Raw genomic sequence first — 17,575 nt, 5'->3', positions numbered from 1 at the left:
CAATTTTCAAAATTGACAAGAACACACAAAACTGGTTTAGTAGTCTGGGGTCATGTTTCATTTCCTGTTTGCTTTTAAAAATAGGTTTCTACTGTCATCATAAAACTTTAAATGATTGAATAAATGAATTATTCAACAATAGTACATTGGGCAACGCAGTGGTGCAGTAGGTAGTGCTGTCGCCCCACAGCAAGAAGGTCGCTGGTTTGAGCCTCGGCTGAGTCAGTAGGCGTTTCTGTGTGGAGTTTGCATGTTCTCCCTGTTCGCGTGGGTTTCCTCTGGGTGCTCTGGTTTCCCCCACAGTCCAAAGACATGCAGTGCAGGTTAATTGGGTAGGCTAAATTGTCCGTAGTGTATAAGTGTGTATGGATGTTACCCAGAGATGGGTTGCAGCTGGAAGGACATCGGCTGCGTAAAACCTATGCTGGATAAGTTGACGGTTCATTCCGCTGTGGTGACATCAGAATAATAAAGGGACTAAGCCAAGAAGAAAATGAATGAATGATAAGTACATTGATTTCTCCCAGATAAACAAAGTGAGCAGCACCAGAAGGTTATAAACAGTGTTGAAGAAAGTTACTTTTGTAGTAATTCATTAAAATACCAAGTTACTCTCCAAAAACAAAACTACTTGCATTATTTAGTTATGTCTTATGGTAAGTAATGTGTTATGTTACTTTTGAGTTACTTTTGCCGTACTTTTTCTTACCTGGCTTGTTCTCTTTTAGAACTTGCAGGGGACTTATTTTTTTAAATAGAGGAGATTTGCAATTAACAGCACACTATACAACCTTTATTTACCTTAAAAAACAAACAAACATTTAAAAAATATGTGGGATAAAGTTATCTTTGGAGAACATTCTGACCACAGAGCTTTAGATTAATAAAGCAGAGCAGAGATTAATAAAAATTATAATGCGACTATTTTTGTACTTTTTGTCTTATTCATTTATTTTCTTGTCGGCTTAGTCCTTTATTAATCTGGGATTGCGTCAGCGGAATGAACCACCAACTTACCTAGCATATGTTTTACACAGCAGATACCCTTCCAGCTGCAACCCATCCCTGGGAAACACCCATACACTCATTCACACACATACACGACATACAATTTGCCCAATTCACCTGTACCTCATGTCTTTCCTCCGGAGCACCCGGAGGAAACCCACGTGAACACGGGGAGAATATGCAAACTCCATACAGAATTGCCAACTGACCCAGCCGAGGCTTCTTTTTGTCTTATTAAAAAGTAAAATCATTGTACATTCAGAAAATCTTTCGTTCCTTCCATGTGTTCAAAATAATTTTTCCATTGCAGAAATGTAAGGCTCTGCCATCTTCCTTTCTGTCTGTTCCTGCATTCTCTCATCGCGTGTGGGATTCAACACTAGTTTCAATTCAGCAATTTATTTTTTAAAAGCAAATTAACTTATCTAAAAAGTAACTTGCATTACATTTTTTTTTAAAAATGACTCAAATATTATTACTTAATTTTTAAAAGTAATACGTTACTTTACTCGTTACTTAGAAAAGTATATTAGTAACTTACGTAACTCGCGTTACTAATGCATTACTTCCAACTCTGGTGGTTACCCCTGTCAACATAACTTTAAAATATTAAATAAACATATTATTTAACAATAATACGTACATTAATTTCTCTAAAATAAACAAAATAAAGATGGTTCATTCTGCTGTGGCGACCACTGATTAATAAAGGGACTAAGCCGAAAAGAAAATGAATGAATGAATGAATGAATGAATGAATGAATGAATGAATGAATGAAATAGTTTGACCACCACGCAACAAGAAGCATCATCGGGGTTATGAAAGTGATGCTTCTCATTTCTGCCTGCTAGTTTCAGGTAAAATATAACTGAACATACGCTGCTCTCTCCTTAAATGTTGATTCAGCCACTCTTAAAAAAATTGATACTATGCTCCTTAACTTTGTTTGGAAGAATAAAACTCATTTTATTAGGAAATCTGTACTCGGGAATACTGTAGAGAAAGGAGGCTTAAACTTTCTTGATTTCACAACATCAAACAATACCTTTAAAATAAATTATATAAAGAACTGTCTCAATAACCCATTGTCTATATGGAATCTGATCCCTAATGTAATTTTTTCCAAATTAGGTGGATTAATATTTTTATTAATCTGTAATTATAATATTTTGAAAATCCCCATAAAATTGTCCCATTTTCATAGGCAAATGTTATTAAATTGGTCCCTCATATTTAAACACAATTTTACACCTCATTCATATATAATTTGGAATAACAAGAACATCTTGTATAAAAACAAATCTATATTCTTCAATAACTGGTTTAAAAATGATATAATTTATGTGTCTCAACTTTTCAACGATAGGGGTTTACTTTGTAACTACTCTGAATTTTTAGTTAAGCACGGAATTCCCGTAAGCCCAAAAGACTTCGCTATTGTTGCTGATGCTATTCCACAAGGTGTTTTTATGCTTTTTAAAGGACTTTCATTTCCAATTACTTTTCATTCAGCGGACCTTTGGAAAACATTTATTGGTAAAAACTACCATTCTTTATCTAAATCAAAATGCAATAAGAAAATAAGAGCCCTGTTTCAGGAAGATTTTGTTACTGTGCCTTATGTAATGTCATATTGGAATGGTTTTGTGAATGATATTTCCTGGAAGAAAGTTTGGACATTACCCCACAAATTTTTTATAACAAACAAAATAAGAGAAGTTACCTTTAAACTGATTCATAGATGCTATCCAGACAAGTGTAATCTTAAAAGACTTAAGAATGATATTAACACCAACTGTTCATTTTGCTTAGTGAATCCTGAGACGTCTGTTCATTTATTTTGGACTTGCCCTCATTCAATGTCATTTTGGTGTGATGTTCTTGATTTTATAAAAGTTTATGTGAAGGCAGATTTTGAATTTACATATAAGAATGTTATCTTTGGTTTCTATGATTGTGAAAAGGAAAATAATACCTATTTCATGAACCTTGTTTTTTTGTTGGACAAATTTCATATTCACAAGAGCAAGTTTTGCAAGTGTAAACCTTTTTTCCCTAAATTTAAAATTGAAATGAAAATGTATTTTGAGTGTATTGAAGGATCAACCAACTTAAAAGCAATACGTACGAGGACTTTGATTAAGGACTTGGCACTTATCTTGGACTAAATGACTAAAAACCCCTGGATTGTTGCTGTTTGATTCATGACATTTGTTGTTATTGTTTTTCAAGCATTCAATAAAAAAAAAAAAAAAAAAAAAAAAGGTAAAATATAACTGACACACCTGAACCAGTCAACACTTTACGGTTATATCTTAGGTGGAAATTGTTAGAACCGGTCTGGGACTGAAACAGAATACCGTAAATGTACCACAAATGTCCCATAATTTGTTAAGACTGACAACAATTTTACATTTCCGTTATATGGCTTTAGCTGCGTCTTCAGGGCGTTTGACAGAAGGGGATGTAGCTCAGTGGTAGAGCGCATGCTTCGCATGTATGAGGTCCCGGGTTCAATCCCCGGCATCTCCACTTACTTTTCATTTCACTTTTAAGAAAAAAAAAATCTGATGCAAACAAGTAACAAAAAAAACTACTGCATGCTAATTATACACAATGAGCATTGATGAATGTACATATTTTATATACGTGGGGGAAAAATCAAACATTTGTGAAGATTTGAGGGAGGAGTCGCTTGAGTCGGAAGTTGCACTCCTTTGCAAATCATTGGTCGGTTACACGTCAGTGGACGTAAGAGTCGCCATCCCATTGGTCAGTTTCGCTCTCAGTGGGCGTGACCGAATGCAGACGCACGCAAACAATCGAAGAATCCTGCACATTCCTTACTAGAATAAGAATAACATTTAAATGTCTTTACATGGCGGTCGGCGAAACGAGCCATGCCGTGTAGGAGACCTACAACAGCGCATTGCGTCGACTGTGCGTTTCAAAGCAACATAATGCAATAATTCAATTCGCATTTTCCTCAGAGAGAGAGAGAAAAAAATCTGGGACTATTGTTATATCGCACGGATACTTTTTGCTCAAGTTAAGATGGATTCGCCCAAGGAATTACCTCCTACTTCAATGATTTGAATGCAAACGAGTAAACACGAACGCTGTCTTATTGGTGAGTGCTTGCATGTCTCAATTCGTCGCATTTTAGGGAAAACAGGCCTTTTGCTTAGCATCGCATCTTCAGATAGAAAAAGGTTGTGGATAATTGACAGATAAAACAAGTAACCGAGCCACCATCACAAAATGAGCCGCTACCATTTTATATTCACAGAGAGTGCATGTTAATGATGAGATTTAAAGAGCTCTACACGCTTTGCAGATTATCATTATTGTTTGATTTGCATAGGAGTTTAGTCATTTTAAGGATGCAATGGAAGAAGAAACGCGTTACTAAAATGTCTTGCATGTAACACAACATTCTGTGGCAAGCTGTTTTCACATGTATTGCACATAGAATTCAGATTCAATCGCGTTTTTCTATATTGCAATTAATTTTCTAGGCCTAGTAGTTAAATATGCAGACAGTTATCTGTTATTCTGCTTATTTACTATTTACTAGTTCTTATTTCAGTTGTTACTACATCCATTACAGTTTATTAAGACAAAGTTGGCACAGTCCATCATTTTAAACTGTTATTTTGAACATTCGATCTGAAATCACATGTAAGTATGACTTCAAAATAACATTAGTACTATTTATCTGGCTGTAAACAATGTTGTACTTTAATGGCTATAGGCTGCTAATATGATTTCACTATTTAGAATTTAGAAAGAATACTTTTCTGACATTATATTATCAAGAAGAAAGTTGGAATGTGCGAATATAAAACCAACTTTACCTCAATTTACACTTTTCTTGTCAGTTCAATAGACAGCATACTTATTAAACTAGTAATGGCCAAACTTTTTCTTATGGAGGGCCAAAAACCAAACTGATTGAGGCTAGTGGGCTGGTGCTAAATATTGTCATGGGTAATCGCCTAATTTATTTAATACAATTTTAAAAAAATTATAACTTATTTTTCACATTTAAAAAAAATCTGATTCATTTACATTATTTAATTGAACCATTAAATTTCAGTTAGATTTTTTTGTTGCTCAGTAATAAAAGCCCCAACCCTCTCCATCATTCTCACTCATTTAGCTACAAAGATGAGTTGGTGGGCCATATCAAAGGTTGCAATGGGCCAACTTTGGGCCCTATTTTGGGCATCTCTGTATTAAACTGTAAACTGGTATATTCCTATTGTCACTAATTTGATTTTTAAAAATTCAACAATAAGTTTAAATCACTGGTCAGATTATTGGTCCGAATACACAGTCGTGAAGTGAAACTGTATCTCTATTAATAGCAGACCACCCTCTCCTAAATGAATACCAGAGTATCTAATAATAACGCTGCATAATATATCAATGATCACTCACTGAATCAATAGCACATTGTACAACCCAACAGTCAACTTCATCAAATGAATGTAGTTAACTCAAAATTGACTGAATGTTAATTCTAATCATTTGTAATAAGTTTTGAACTCTGTGTTGAAGGTAATGAGTTTATTAAATAGCTGATTATTTCAGCTTAAATAGAGTGAGTTCACAGTACTCGTTGAGATTAGTATTTGAACTCAAATGGTTTGAGTTGCCTTAACTTATTGGTGTTTACAGTACTCTGTTGGTTTGAGTCCTCTTCATTTATTGGGTTTTACTGTGCTCAAATTGCTTCATTTACTCAAATGGATTGAGTTCACAGCACTCATTAGGATTAGTTTTTCAACCTAAATGGTTTGTTGCAATCGGTTTCCTCAAATGATTTGAGTTACCTAAACTGTTTGGGTTTAGCAGTGAATGCAACCCTTTAAAGGTTTGTGTTGTATAAACTTTTATAATTTTTTTTATTGTATTTATTTACTTTATATTTTTAACTTCAAGTACAATTGTCATTACCATATGTTGCTTTTTTCCTATATTTGTGTCTGCCTATTGTAAGTGTATTACTTTATGCTTGTGTATGCATGTAAGGCCTACTTTGTGAGTAAAATGATAACGCATGTTATTAATAAAGATGAACAATGTATTGTGACTTCGCTTACTAACTAACGTAAAGTGCACTATAATAATATATGGATACTTGTTCGTTTTGAAGGGATTAACGTTAAACTGGCTTGCCACAGCATGCTGCATAACATTCTCTTTGTGGTCAAATGCATCGCTTGCTTATAAGCGCACCTGTGCTGCTGTGCACGGGAATTAGGCGCTGCAAAATAATGCACAGATTCAAGGCGCTGTCGGATGTTATTGTTGTGGACGTGATTTTATTTTTCTCCGCGTAGGTATGAGATGTTGTTAGCCTCGGCCGTGGTCGTCTGGGAATGGCTGAACGAGCACGGGCGCTGGCGACCCTACAGCCCAGCGGTGTCCCATCACATCGAGGCGGTGATCCGCAGCGACCCTCGCGGCGCCGGGAGCGTGGTGCTGGGCCAGGTCGACTCACGTCTATCGCCGTACATCATTGACCTGCAGTCTATGCACCAGTTTCGGCAAGACACCGGTGAGAGACCACAACATTTATCCTAAGTGACTGTATCATGCAGCCTCTTGCTCATCTTTTGCATGTAATTTCTTAATTTGGGTGCATTTGCTCTAAAATAAATCAAACGAGTTTATAATCTCAGGTCTGGAGTGTGAAGACATGAAAGCAAACGTCTGCAGATGTTTATGAAAGCTCAGTGTTGTTTGGTTGGGTTGGGCCTCGAAACCTTCATTTCAGCAACAGCCTCTGATATCAGTGCATGTTATTAATTCTCACTTGTTTGTTATGTCTCCTGCAATGAATGTGGAGTTCAAGTGGTTCTGGCGTGAACAACTAATGATTTTATTTATTTTTTTGGGTCAATGGCGAGAAGGAAGAAATTATTTGAAGCTTAAAAAGGGGCGACGTGAAGCCGGAACAAAGAGGTGGATTGTTGGCTGTCAGAAATTTTGGGAGTCTCCATCACCCATGCTGACAAAGGCCATTGTGCAAAGGCTGACTAGACTTCATGGGAAGATGGAGGAATAGAGAGAATAGGATGGAGGAATGGAGAGAATAGGGTCGGCGAAGGGTAGCGGCCCATGGCTCCAAAAACACGAGGGAGGAGGAGATGGAAAAATGAATGGCAGTGGAGCGAGGTCATGAAAGGGGGTCGGATGGATAACCTTTGTGTTGCAGTTTAGGGACTGTCAAATTCTTGAGACTAATTATACTGTAGTGTTTGTAAGGACAAGCACATAGTTCTGTTGAACTGTGGAATCTGGAACAGACATAACAAGGCTTTATTATGTCTAAAATGTGTTGCTTTGGAAAGACATAACAAAAGTTATTCCGTACTTTCAGGGTAATGTCACAACTCTCACTCAAGCGCTCTGACATCTTTGACATGTTAATATGTATATCACTGAAAATTGAAACTGAGATGATTTAATTTGGGTTGGATCTTGTTTCAGGTATGACTCTTTAAACCATTCGAACTAAAGCTATCTAACTCTTGATATGTAAAAAAAATAAATATTAGGGATGTACCAATACCACTTTTTTTGCTAACTAATACAAGTACGAGTCTATTCCTTTGTGTGCTTGATGATACCAAGTACCGATTTCGATACTTTGATTTGGTTTCAATGAAAGTGCAATTTATTTGAAAGGTTTTATTTTTTGCCTGTAGCAAAGATGAACCTAAAAATCAAATGGTTTGTTGAAATCGGTTTCCTCAAACGGTTTGAGTTGTCTCAACTTATTGGGTTTTACAGTACTCAGTTGGTTTGAGTTCTCTTTATTGGGTTTTATGCGCGATTATTCGCTATATTCACGAGTCCTGCCGTTAATCCGCAGGTCAGGTGATCAAAAAGTAGGCTTACATGGTATATTTTATAAATGGATTGTTTATAAGGACTAAGCTATTAATTTATATTAAATTAAATAATACTTTAAGACATTGGAGTCAGGTTCAACAACAAATCACATCCACATAGTGGAATAGTTGAGTGGTATCGGAATTTTATGTATAATATGAGTACGAGTATTTTAACCAACTATCAACCTGATACTGCTATCGGTGCATCCATACAATTTATACAAAAATTTTTGTATCATGCAAAAATACATAGTAAAAGTAATACAAATGTTTTGCAGTTTAACTACAGGGTGTTCACAGGGTCTCAAAAAGTATTAAAAGTTAAAATTTTAGGAAAATTAAGGCCCTTAAAAGGTATTAAAAAGTCTTAATCACATTTTTATGAGGTCTTAAATTTTGTTCAACCGTTGACCAAAGTGTTTGACTCCAAAAAAGCATGTATATAATAATTTTTCTCTTAATATTAACAACCACATGCTCGATCGACACGATTGGTTCGGGACAGGGCGCATCCGGCCAAGCTCCTCCATCCGGGTAATGTCACGTAATTTGCGACAAATGCAGGAAGATGATGTGACGCTCTCCACATGTAGTAAAACCATACAGCGAAACAAACAGCAGAATGGGAAAATGTAAGTTTGCGTACTCCTTGTTGAAGAAAGATGAGTTTAAACAGTGACTGAAGCCTGTCGCTGAAAACAACGTCGTAATTTATTCTTTCAAGCTTTGTTTCTTTAGAGCTTATCTGAGTTCTGTTGCATGGTTGTGCTCCATTGATTTATGTAACTGTTTATTAACAACTGTTTATTGACAGCTGTTTATTAAGTTAAAAGTTTGATACTGATTAGAACTTGAAGCGGCGATGAGGTCTTAAAATATTCTGAGAAGATCCTTAAAAAGTCTTAAAAAGTTATTGAAATTACATTTATGATTACATTTATGATTCCCTGAATTAATACATACAGTTTAATCAGTAGAAACAGTTAATCCAAGATTTCAAGACAAAACAGTTATATGAAGAATGAATTTAATTTGGGCTGTTCATGTGTAAACATTAATCAACGTAGATCAACTAGAGCTTATTTGTAAAATGTAATTTGCGGATACAACTAATGGTTCATTATAAAATGCCAATTACAAGAAGTGCCAGTAGTAGTTTTTCAGATGCTCATTAGTGTCAGGTGCTCTTTGGAGAGACGAGTTGGCAGTTGTTCATTATTGTCAAGATTTAGCAAATTTGGTTAAGTTCAGGAAGCTCATTGCACCATTAAGGAACAGCAAATGAAAAGGTTCTGGAAAGTATTTTTTGTGCCTCTTTGTGATGCTACCACATGGCGATGCTCATTTACCAACCGCAGCCTTCTGGAGGAGATAAGGACTCCTAAGTGCATGTGAAAGGTAGGAGGGTGCCGAGCCTGTGGCTTTTCTGCAAGCAAGCATCAGTGTCTTGAACTTGATGAAAGCTGAAGTTGGTAGCCAGTGAACGGAAATAAAGAGAGGTGTGATGTGGGCTGTCTTTGGTTTCAGAGGACCAGTTATTTTTAAATTTAGTAGTTTCATGACTTTGGCAAAAATGTGGGTGGGTTAATGATGACGGAATTGTCATGTTTGCATGAACTTCCTGTTTCTTTTGTACAAATTACTGTTTCAATTATTCTGCGATGTGGAATTGTGATTGTTTTAGAAATTATTTAGTTGCCAGTGGGAGAAATGACTAGAAATAAAACGGTCAAACTACTTGCTCTACAGACAGCGTGTTTATGACTCTACGTAAAAAATAATATAGTTACAAAATACATATTTGCAACATTAAGCAGCATAACAAGCTGTTTTTATGTCTAAAAATCAATTCAAGAGAATAATCGCATGCCTCAAGTCAATAAGGTTTCATTGGCTGCGCCCACTTGTTGCATGGAGAAAAGGAATAGAATCTTTATTCTTCAAAACATTTGTGGGTTTTTAAAAAGAATAATCTGTGATGTTGGTATTTATTTATTTTTAATCTCTGTTTTTCCTTGCAGGTACACTAAGACCTGTGCGGCGAAGTTTCTATGATCCACGGTCGGCTCCAGGCCAGGGTTGGGTGTGGGAATGGGAGAACGACTCTGGTTCATGGACGCCGTACGACACCGAGGTGAGCATCGCCATCCAGGCGGCTCGGGACCGGCAGCAGCCCTGGCTGGACTTAACGCCGCTGGGCTTCTGCTACCTCATAGACCTGCAGAGTATGACACAGATTAATGGACAGACGCAGCGGCGCCGGCGCATCCAGAGGCGCTCAGACTTGGCATACCCCCTAGTCTCTGGCCCACTTCCTAAACCACATGCGTGGTCATCCGCTGGAAGTGGTGGACTGTTGGGTGTGGGCGTTTCAGGGGTCAGTGGAGGGAATGGCAGTGCCTATCCCAGTGGAGCGCTCCCAGCTTCTGCTATTACTTCACTGGGTCAGCCGTGTTCCTGCCAGCAGTGTATGTTAGTCTTAGGTGTCAAGACCCCAAGCATGGCACAAACTCTTGGGCGGAAACCCCCGCCAATACCCAAGCCACCAAGTCCCAAAGCTCCATCAAGAGGACACTCATACTCGCTAACCCTGCCTCACCCTCCTTCCCTTTCCCGAGTCCTCTCGCCACATAGGAACTCCACTTCGGGTGCTAGCGGAGGCTTCGGACACTCCCTCTCCCTGTTGGGCTCAGCCACTGCCGCTTTGTCCATATCCTCCAACCGTCCTCCCCCACCTACTGTACCGCCACCTCCGCCCCCATCAACCACACCTCATACCACCTCCATGGCCAACCCTACAGCGCCTACACCCTCTAGCACCCTTATATCTACAGCGACCACCTGTGCTCCCACGCCCTCTGCTCGTGTTCTTGGTCCTGTGTCGACAGCGTCAGCAGCTTGTGCCGCCCCGGTGCCGCCTCGCAGTAGTCTGGCTGGTCTTAGCCGTCCCGCCCTACAGAGAATCGCAATGGCACAGTCACGGGCACTCATTGCATCAGGGTAAGTCATCATGACTGGAGCCATCTGTCAGATTTTTTTTAATCTTCTTTTTTTCTGAAGATCAGTCATGTCTATTTGGTAACCCTAGACTGTGACAAAAGAATGGCAGAAGATTTTTAAGGTTCATGTCTCTACTTGTTTTAATACAGTCACAAATTTGTGAGCACTGCTTATTATATTACACATCAAAGATATGGTTTTAAAAACCCACAGTGTTCACTGATTGCGATGACTGTATACTGAATCCCAGTATAGTCACAATTGATGAATCACTGACAGGTTGTCTGAGATTTTGGTGTAGAGATAAAGGTTAAGATCATGGTGTTGTGGTAGTCTTACTGTGACAGACAGGTCGATTGGGAACCACCTGTGAACCATATTTGAATTAAAAAAAGGACGTTTTAAATAGTATTGAAGGCATTGTTCCTCCCAAAATGGTAATGTACTCACTCTAATTACTCTCCTGTAAGTTCCAAACCTTTATGAGTTTCTTTCTTTTTCTTTTCTTTTCTTTTTTTTTTTTTTTTTTACAAAGAAACACTAAAAACATTTTGAAGAAAGCTGGAAACCTGTAACCATCAACTTCAATAGTAGAAAAAAAAACTATTATAGTCAATGGTTACATAATTTTTTTAAAATTCTCTCTTTCTCTCTCTGTTTATACACATTCATTCATTCATTTTCTTGTCGGCTTAGTCCCTTTATCAATCCGGGCTGCCACAGCGGAATGAACCGCCAACCTATCCAGCATGTTTTTACGCAGCGGATGCCCTTCCAGCTGCAACCCATCCCTGGGAAACATCCACACATACACACACACACTCATACACTACGGATAATTTAGTCTACCCATTTCACCTGTACTGCATGTCTTGGGACTGTTGGGGAAACCGGAGCACCCAGAGGAAACCCATGTGAACACAGGGAGAACATGCAAACTCCACACAGAAACGCCAACTGAGCCGAGGTTCGACCGAGCGACCTTCTTGCTGTGAGGCGACAGCACTACCTACCGCGGCACTGCACTATATATATATATATATATATATATATATATATATATATATATATATATATATATATATATATATATATATATATATATATATATTAGGGTTGGGCCATGTCAACTAATTTGGCATGGTACGATGTCTAATGTGAAACATCACGATGGACAATGGAATCGTCATTGTAGGTGGCGGTGAATTAATTATTTATAAATAATTAATTAATTCATAACAAATTAATTATTTTTAGCCTACCGTTTCAACTATCTGACCCGCATGGTTTTTGTTTTATCCATAACCAAATAAAGATAAGTTAAACACAAATTGTCACCTGTCAATCACTTTTTCTGCAGGACTCTGGCATGTGATCTTTGTCATTATAATGGCGTCAACAAACTTGGTTGGTAAAAAAGGTGCAAAACCAACAGGAACCAACCAGTGGTATCTGAGGTTTTCACTAAAATTATTAGGTACAAGGATAAAAGCGAAAGATTGAAGCAGTGTACTGATGCTGTGACACGTTACCTGATAGATTTAAAAGAATGAAGAGTCGTTCGATAGCAACAAGATGAATTAAATATCACCTTTATCAACTATAGTGAGACACGATCCAGCTGTATATCCTTGTTGAACTCTCCGACGTGCGCTACTCTTTGGAGTTTTGTGCTCAAAGCACCTACTGACTGCCTGGAGCTCAGATGTGTGCATGACAGAGTGTGTGTGTGTGGTCACGTGATGTGCGTTTTCAGCGGTGTAGTGTGGACGGAAGTCTTTTCAGAAATGCTAGATGAAACGCCAGCGTGGACATGGATCATTTTTATTCTAAAACTAAATGATTTTCGAAAGTGAGGATTGGAGTAAGGTTCAAATTTGTCATCACAGGATAACATTTCACAGTATTACCCTTTCTGTTAAATAAAAAAAAAACATTTTCAAAACCATACCAACTTAAAGACATATTAAGCAATATTTGAAAAATGTAGTTGACCACATTGGAGCAATAAGCAAAAAGAGGCATGTCTAGCAATTATAGTGGAGATATAAAAAAGGGTGAGATGTTGTTAGGTTGTTTTTGTTTTGGTGCTTTCAAATGTTTGCAAAATTTATTTAACGCACAATTAAAAACATTTAGAAAAAAATCTTACTTTTGAACAGTTGTGTATGAGAAGTTGATTTGTTTGTTACTTAGCAGTGCTGAGTAAAAATGTAGTTGAATTTCTTTTTGCTGGCATTTCAGTTGGAAATGTCAGTTTCCAATGCAGATTTTGCTTGTGTTTCCAGTTGATCAGATTTGCCGCATGCTCTACAAGTGTCTTCTGAGCTGTGGCTCATGCATCATTTCACTATTGACAATAGATGATGTTTTAACATTCTGGCATGGAGCAGATTTTGGGCTTATATCACTGCTTGGAACAAGATGAGATTGTTAAATCTTTAGCTCGATTTCAGCCTCTGCTGCCCCAGAAGTCAAAACCTGGACTATATACAGAGAGACTGTCACTCTGAGATGGGGACACTGGCTAAGATTTATCACTCTTTTCAGAATACGGTTCACCTTTGGTAATAGACTGTAACATAAATATGACAACTGAGAACTTAAAACCAATACAGCCCATGTGTTGACTTTTGTGAACATAAAGGGTTTGATTAGTAGTTAATTTGTTTACTGTGTACATGTAGGCCTGTGCTGTGATATGAAACGGTTTCACTTCTGTTTTAGTTTATTTTGGTCAAGAGAAGGAAGTTGTTTGGTTATCTTGTTTTTCAAGATTAATTGAAAAGTTGACACCTGTTAAAAGTAAGAACATTTAGTGCTGTTAAAAAAACACAGCTGGCCTGTACTGTTTTTGTTTTAAAGGCGTTTTCTTACACTGCTGCAAGCCTAAATTGTTTTACATTTTTACCATTGCATCCAGAACTTAGTACTTGGTATATCAGAATTCTCACATTTTCTAGTGATAACCACTAGAAGGGCCTATGATGTGATGACCGATCAGTCAACCACGGTTTCCATTTCAAAGGACATTTGTTTTAATTTCTAACATGACAGTCAGTGTTTCATTGCAAGGTGTAAACTAGAGCTGTGCATTTAATCAAAATCAAATCGGAATCGAAATTTGAAACGTTATGATTAGCTAATCGCAAGAGGCTGTAAAATGAAATGTATATGATTTAATTTCCCCACACAGAGAAAATGTGTGATTGCCGTTTGTGTGTGTTAGTCTTACTAGCCAATTAAGTGAGCATACTTTCGTTCCGCCCTATCAAAATTAAGCTAATGCGGAACGTCCACAATAAAACAAACAGGAAAGCGCATAGAGTGGGATGATGATGTATTTTGGTGTCAAAGTCACAGACACTGAACAAAAAATGGTAATTTGTAAGAGCTGTCGCAGAATTGTTGCCACAGCACATGGAAATACAACAACCAGCACCTAAAAAAAGCACCACAGGTGGCTATATGAGGAGTGTCTTGCTAATAAGTCATCGTAAAATAATTGCCAGTGACGCTGAATCTAGTAGCAAGCAACAGCAACGTACAATTTTAGAGTTGTTTGCGGCTGTCACACTGTATGAAAAAACATCACAAAGGCACCAGGAGATAACTGACGCCATAACTCACGTCTCGCTAAAGACATAACCATAGCTAAAGACATAACCTCGCTAAAGACACGGTGCCTTTTAATGTAGTGACTGAAGAGGGATTTATAAACCTCATCCAAATGCTGGATAGGGGATATACTCTTCCGTCTCGCGCATATTTTAACCATATGTGATATTTTGTGTAGCATCTGTGATAATTATTTTGTTTTTAGACAATATAAGCAACAGAAAGGCGCTTTGCTGAGTGTTCTGTATTTTTATAATTATATATTTTTTTGTTTGTATAATAAGCTACACTATCTTCCTAATTTGAGTTCAACTTCTTTACAGAAAGGTAAGGTCTTTTTATTTGTGCTTGCAGTTTGCTCTAGAGAAAAATGAGTGTTTGCTTTGAATTAATGTTGGAGTGAGTTACATCTTTTCAGTTCCTTTTTTAACTTAACTTAACACTCACTGCATTTTAGCAGTTAGAAGCTACAATACAGATTATTTAGCTGAAGCTTAAAACAATTTAAGTTGCAAATTGAAATCGCAATATCTGTCAAAAAAAATTCAGTTAGATATTTTCCCCAAATCGCACAGCCCTAGTGTAAACCTTTAAGATAAAAAAAGTTTTTTGTTGTTAAGCCTGTGTACTTATTAAGTTAGTATTTAATTGCAAGTCGGTGACTACAGGCAATTTGAGAGTCAGAAATACATACAGTCACAACCAAATTATTACCCATGGCAAGATGCATTAAGATCTTCAGAAGCAAAAGGACAGGGGCCTGTTTCAGTAAGGAGGTTCAACCATCTTGGAGTTTAAACTTGAGTTTTCTGTTTCTGAACAGCTGATCTGAGTTGGGTCAATTAAGTTTGAGTAGACTATTCAGAGTTAGGCATGCACACCACGGCTATAAAAAAGCATTATCAGTGGAGTGCAGATATAACGAGTCACGATGGCAGCATCTGGAAAAAAAGAGATCAGCTTTTTTTATAATTAAAAAATAAGCAATGTAATGTGTGACGTTTGGACTTTTCACTTGAAAAAACTGGGGAATTGACCATAATTTTGAAGTTATTTCAGATGTAATTGCATTAAGTTACATAAAATACACTACTGCATAGTTTTTACAACACATTTGACAAAACAAGAATGCATAATGTCTAACTGTAACTTAATGTTCAGTGGAAATGTTTAATTTAAGGTTCCCACTTTTACACACGTTGATCAGTTTAGGATAAAATGTCTAAAGTTTAGTTTTTTTAATAGATTTAAAAGTGCACTTTTGACACATTTATATTTACTGAATAGCGAAGAATCACCTAAATGTAATTACTGCCAGGCTGCTCTTACTATAAAACATATTTTGTTGGAATGTAGAAATTCAGATTCTATTAGACAATTTTTATAAGGAGAATACTTTAATGGACATTTTTAAAAAGGTAACACCAGGAAGAGTTTTAAATTATTTATCAAAAATTGAACTGAACAATCATATACAACTTTAAATAAATTTTTGAATTTTATTTATATTTTATATATTTGTCTAAGGGTGCTTTCACACCTGTGAATCGATTCAGTTGTTCCGAAACAGAGATTACAATTGTTACATTGTTGCTCTTTGCTCTTGGAGCGGTTCGCTTTCACACTGCAAAGTTTCTAATCGGACCAAAAGAGCTAAAACAAGTCACGTGTGAGTTAACTCTCCTCACATTGGTCAGAGTGTCAGGGTTTATTTTGCAGCGTCCCGCTCAGCTGTCAGGAGAGGTGGTGGTTTGGTGGTGATTGACAGGGTGCGCGCGCGACGTGTCTGAGGAGAGATGCGGTGGAGAGGGGTGAGAAGGGTGCGCGACGATGCCTATTTGAGGACCGGGAGAGAGACGCGAGATTACCTGAAGATCATCGCTCGTTTGCGGGCATCCGGAGACTCGCGAAACTTCCCGCCATACTCATAATTCTCTATTCATATAGCCATAAGCCTATTACATATCCATAAAACACTGTGATATAACCGCGCTCGGATCGGATCGCTTTCTCACTGCAATCGAACCGCTCCAGGGTTCGTTTCAATCGAGCCGAGACTACCTCATTCAAGCAATCTCGGAGCGATTACTTTGGTGTGGAACAGAGCGCGATTGCCCTGTTCACATATGCCAAACAAACCGCGCTAACTGGGCAAACGAGACACGTTCCGAAACAAAAGTGTAGGTGTGAAAGCACCCTAAGTAACTTTTAGTGTAATACGAATTTGTTTTTATCATGTAATATTTTATGTATATCCATTTTGCCACGAAATAGCCATAAGTGGCTAATGTGGCAATAAATAAATAAATAAATAATAATAAAGTGCACTTGTGTGTCTGTATTTTTACTGATCAAGTGGTAGAGGTCGAAATGACATTTAGAATGTAAGCAGCACTAAAAAAGTTTTTAGAACGAGTAATGATCCCATTAATCTAGCTACAGTACATGTCCCTGTTGAAGGTCAGTGAATTAAAAAAAATTATTTATTTTTTGCAGTTATATCAAAGGTAAGACTTAAACTATGGTATTGAATCTAATTGTAATTTTCCCACTATAGGACAAGCCATTCTTGTAACTTTGTTCTTTGTGTGACTGAAAAGTAGGCAATGAAGGACTAAGGCTTAGGCGAGAAATGTCACCTCGTCTTTAAAAAAGGGGAGGGGACTGACAGAAACTCAGAGTTTAGACAAGGCAAGTTTATTTATATAGCACATTTCATATACAGTGGCAATTCAAAGTGCTTTACATAAACAAGAATAAAAGAGACAAGTATAAGAAAAATAAAAACTAAAAATAAAAATGATTAAAAGAACAGCTAATGTGTCAAAACAGGTTATAAAAGAATAAAAAAGAAGAGAAAAACAGTGCGATCTGTCGGACGTAGCACAGTGCTCATTCAGGAAAGGTACAGCTAAACAGATGTGTTTTCAGTATCAATTTGAGCCTAATGTTGGAGCACATCTGATCATTTCTGGAAGCTGAATCCTGGCCGCAGCGTTCTGGATGAGCTGCAACTGTCTGACTGTCTTTTTGGGAAGGC

General features: G+C 37.4%; 1 protein-coding gene and 1 non-coding gene across 3 annotated transcripts in view; both read left to right on the top strand.

The window, feature by feature from the left end:
- Positions 1-17,575, top strand: part of dtx4a (deltex 4, E3 ubiquitin ligase a) — a 58,977-nt gene that overhangs the window by 12,177 nt on the left and 29,225 nt on the right. The window contains 3 exon segments of one of the 2 annotated variants that reach the window (NM_001127308.1): positions 3,813-4,139; positions 6,358-6,575; positions 9,939-10,917. In NM_001127308.1, coding sequence (NP_001120780.1) covers positions 6,365-6,575; positions 9,939-10,917 — 1,190 coding nt within the window. In that variant the 5' untranslated portion in view covers positions 3,813-4,139; positions 6,358-6,364. 2 annotated transcript variants of the gene reach the window in all.
- trnaa-cgc (transfer RNA alanine (anticodon CGC)) lies at positions 3,470-3,541 on the top strand. The gene has a single exon. It is a non-coding gene; the product is annotated as a tRNA-Ala (tRNA).

This window comes from Danio rerio, chromosome 7, assembly GCF_052040795.2.
Source record: "Danio rerio strain M-AB ecotype USA chromosome 7, GRCz13ab, whole genome shotgun sequence".
NCBI classification, from domain to species: Eukaryota; Metazoa; Chordata; class Actinopteri; order Cypriniformes; family Danionidae; genus Danio; species Danio rerio.
Note: the sequence above shows the minus strand (reverse complement) of the source record. Positions and strands in the feature narration are given on the sequence as shown.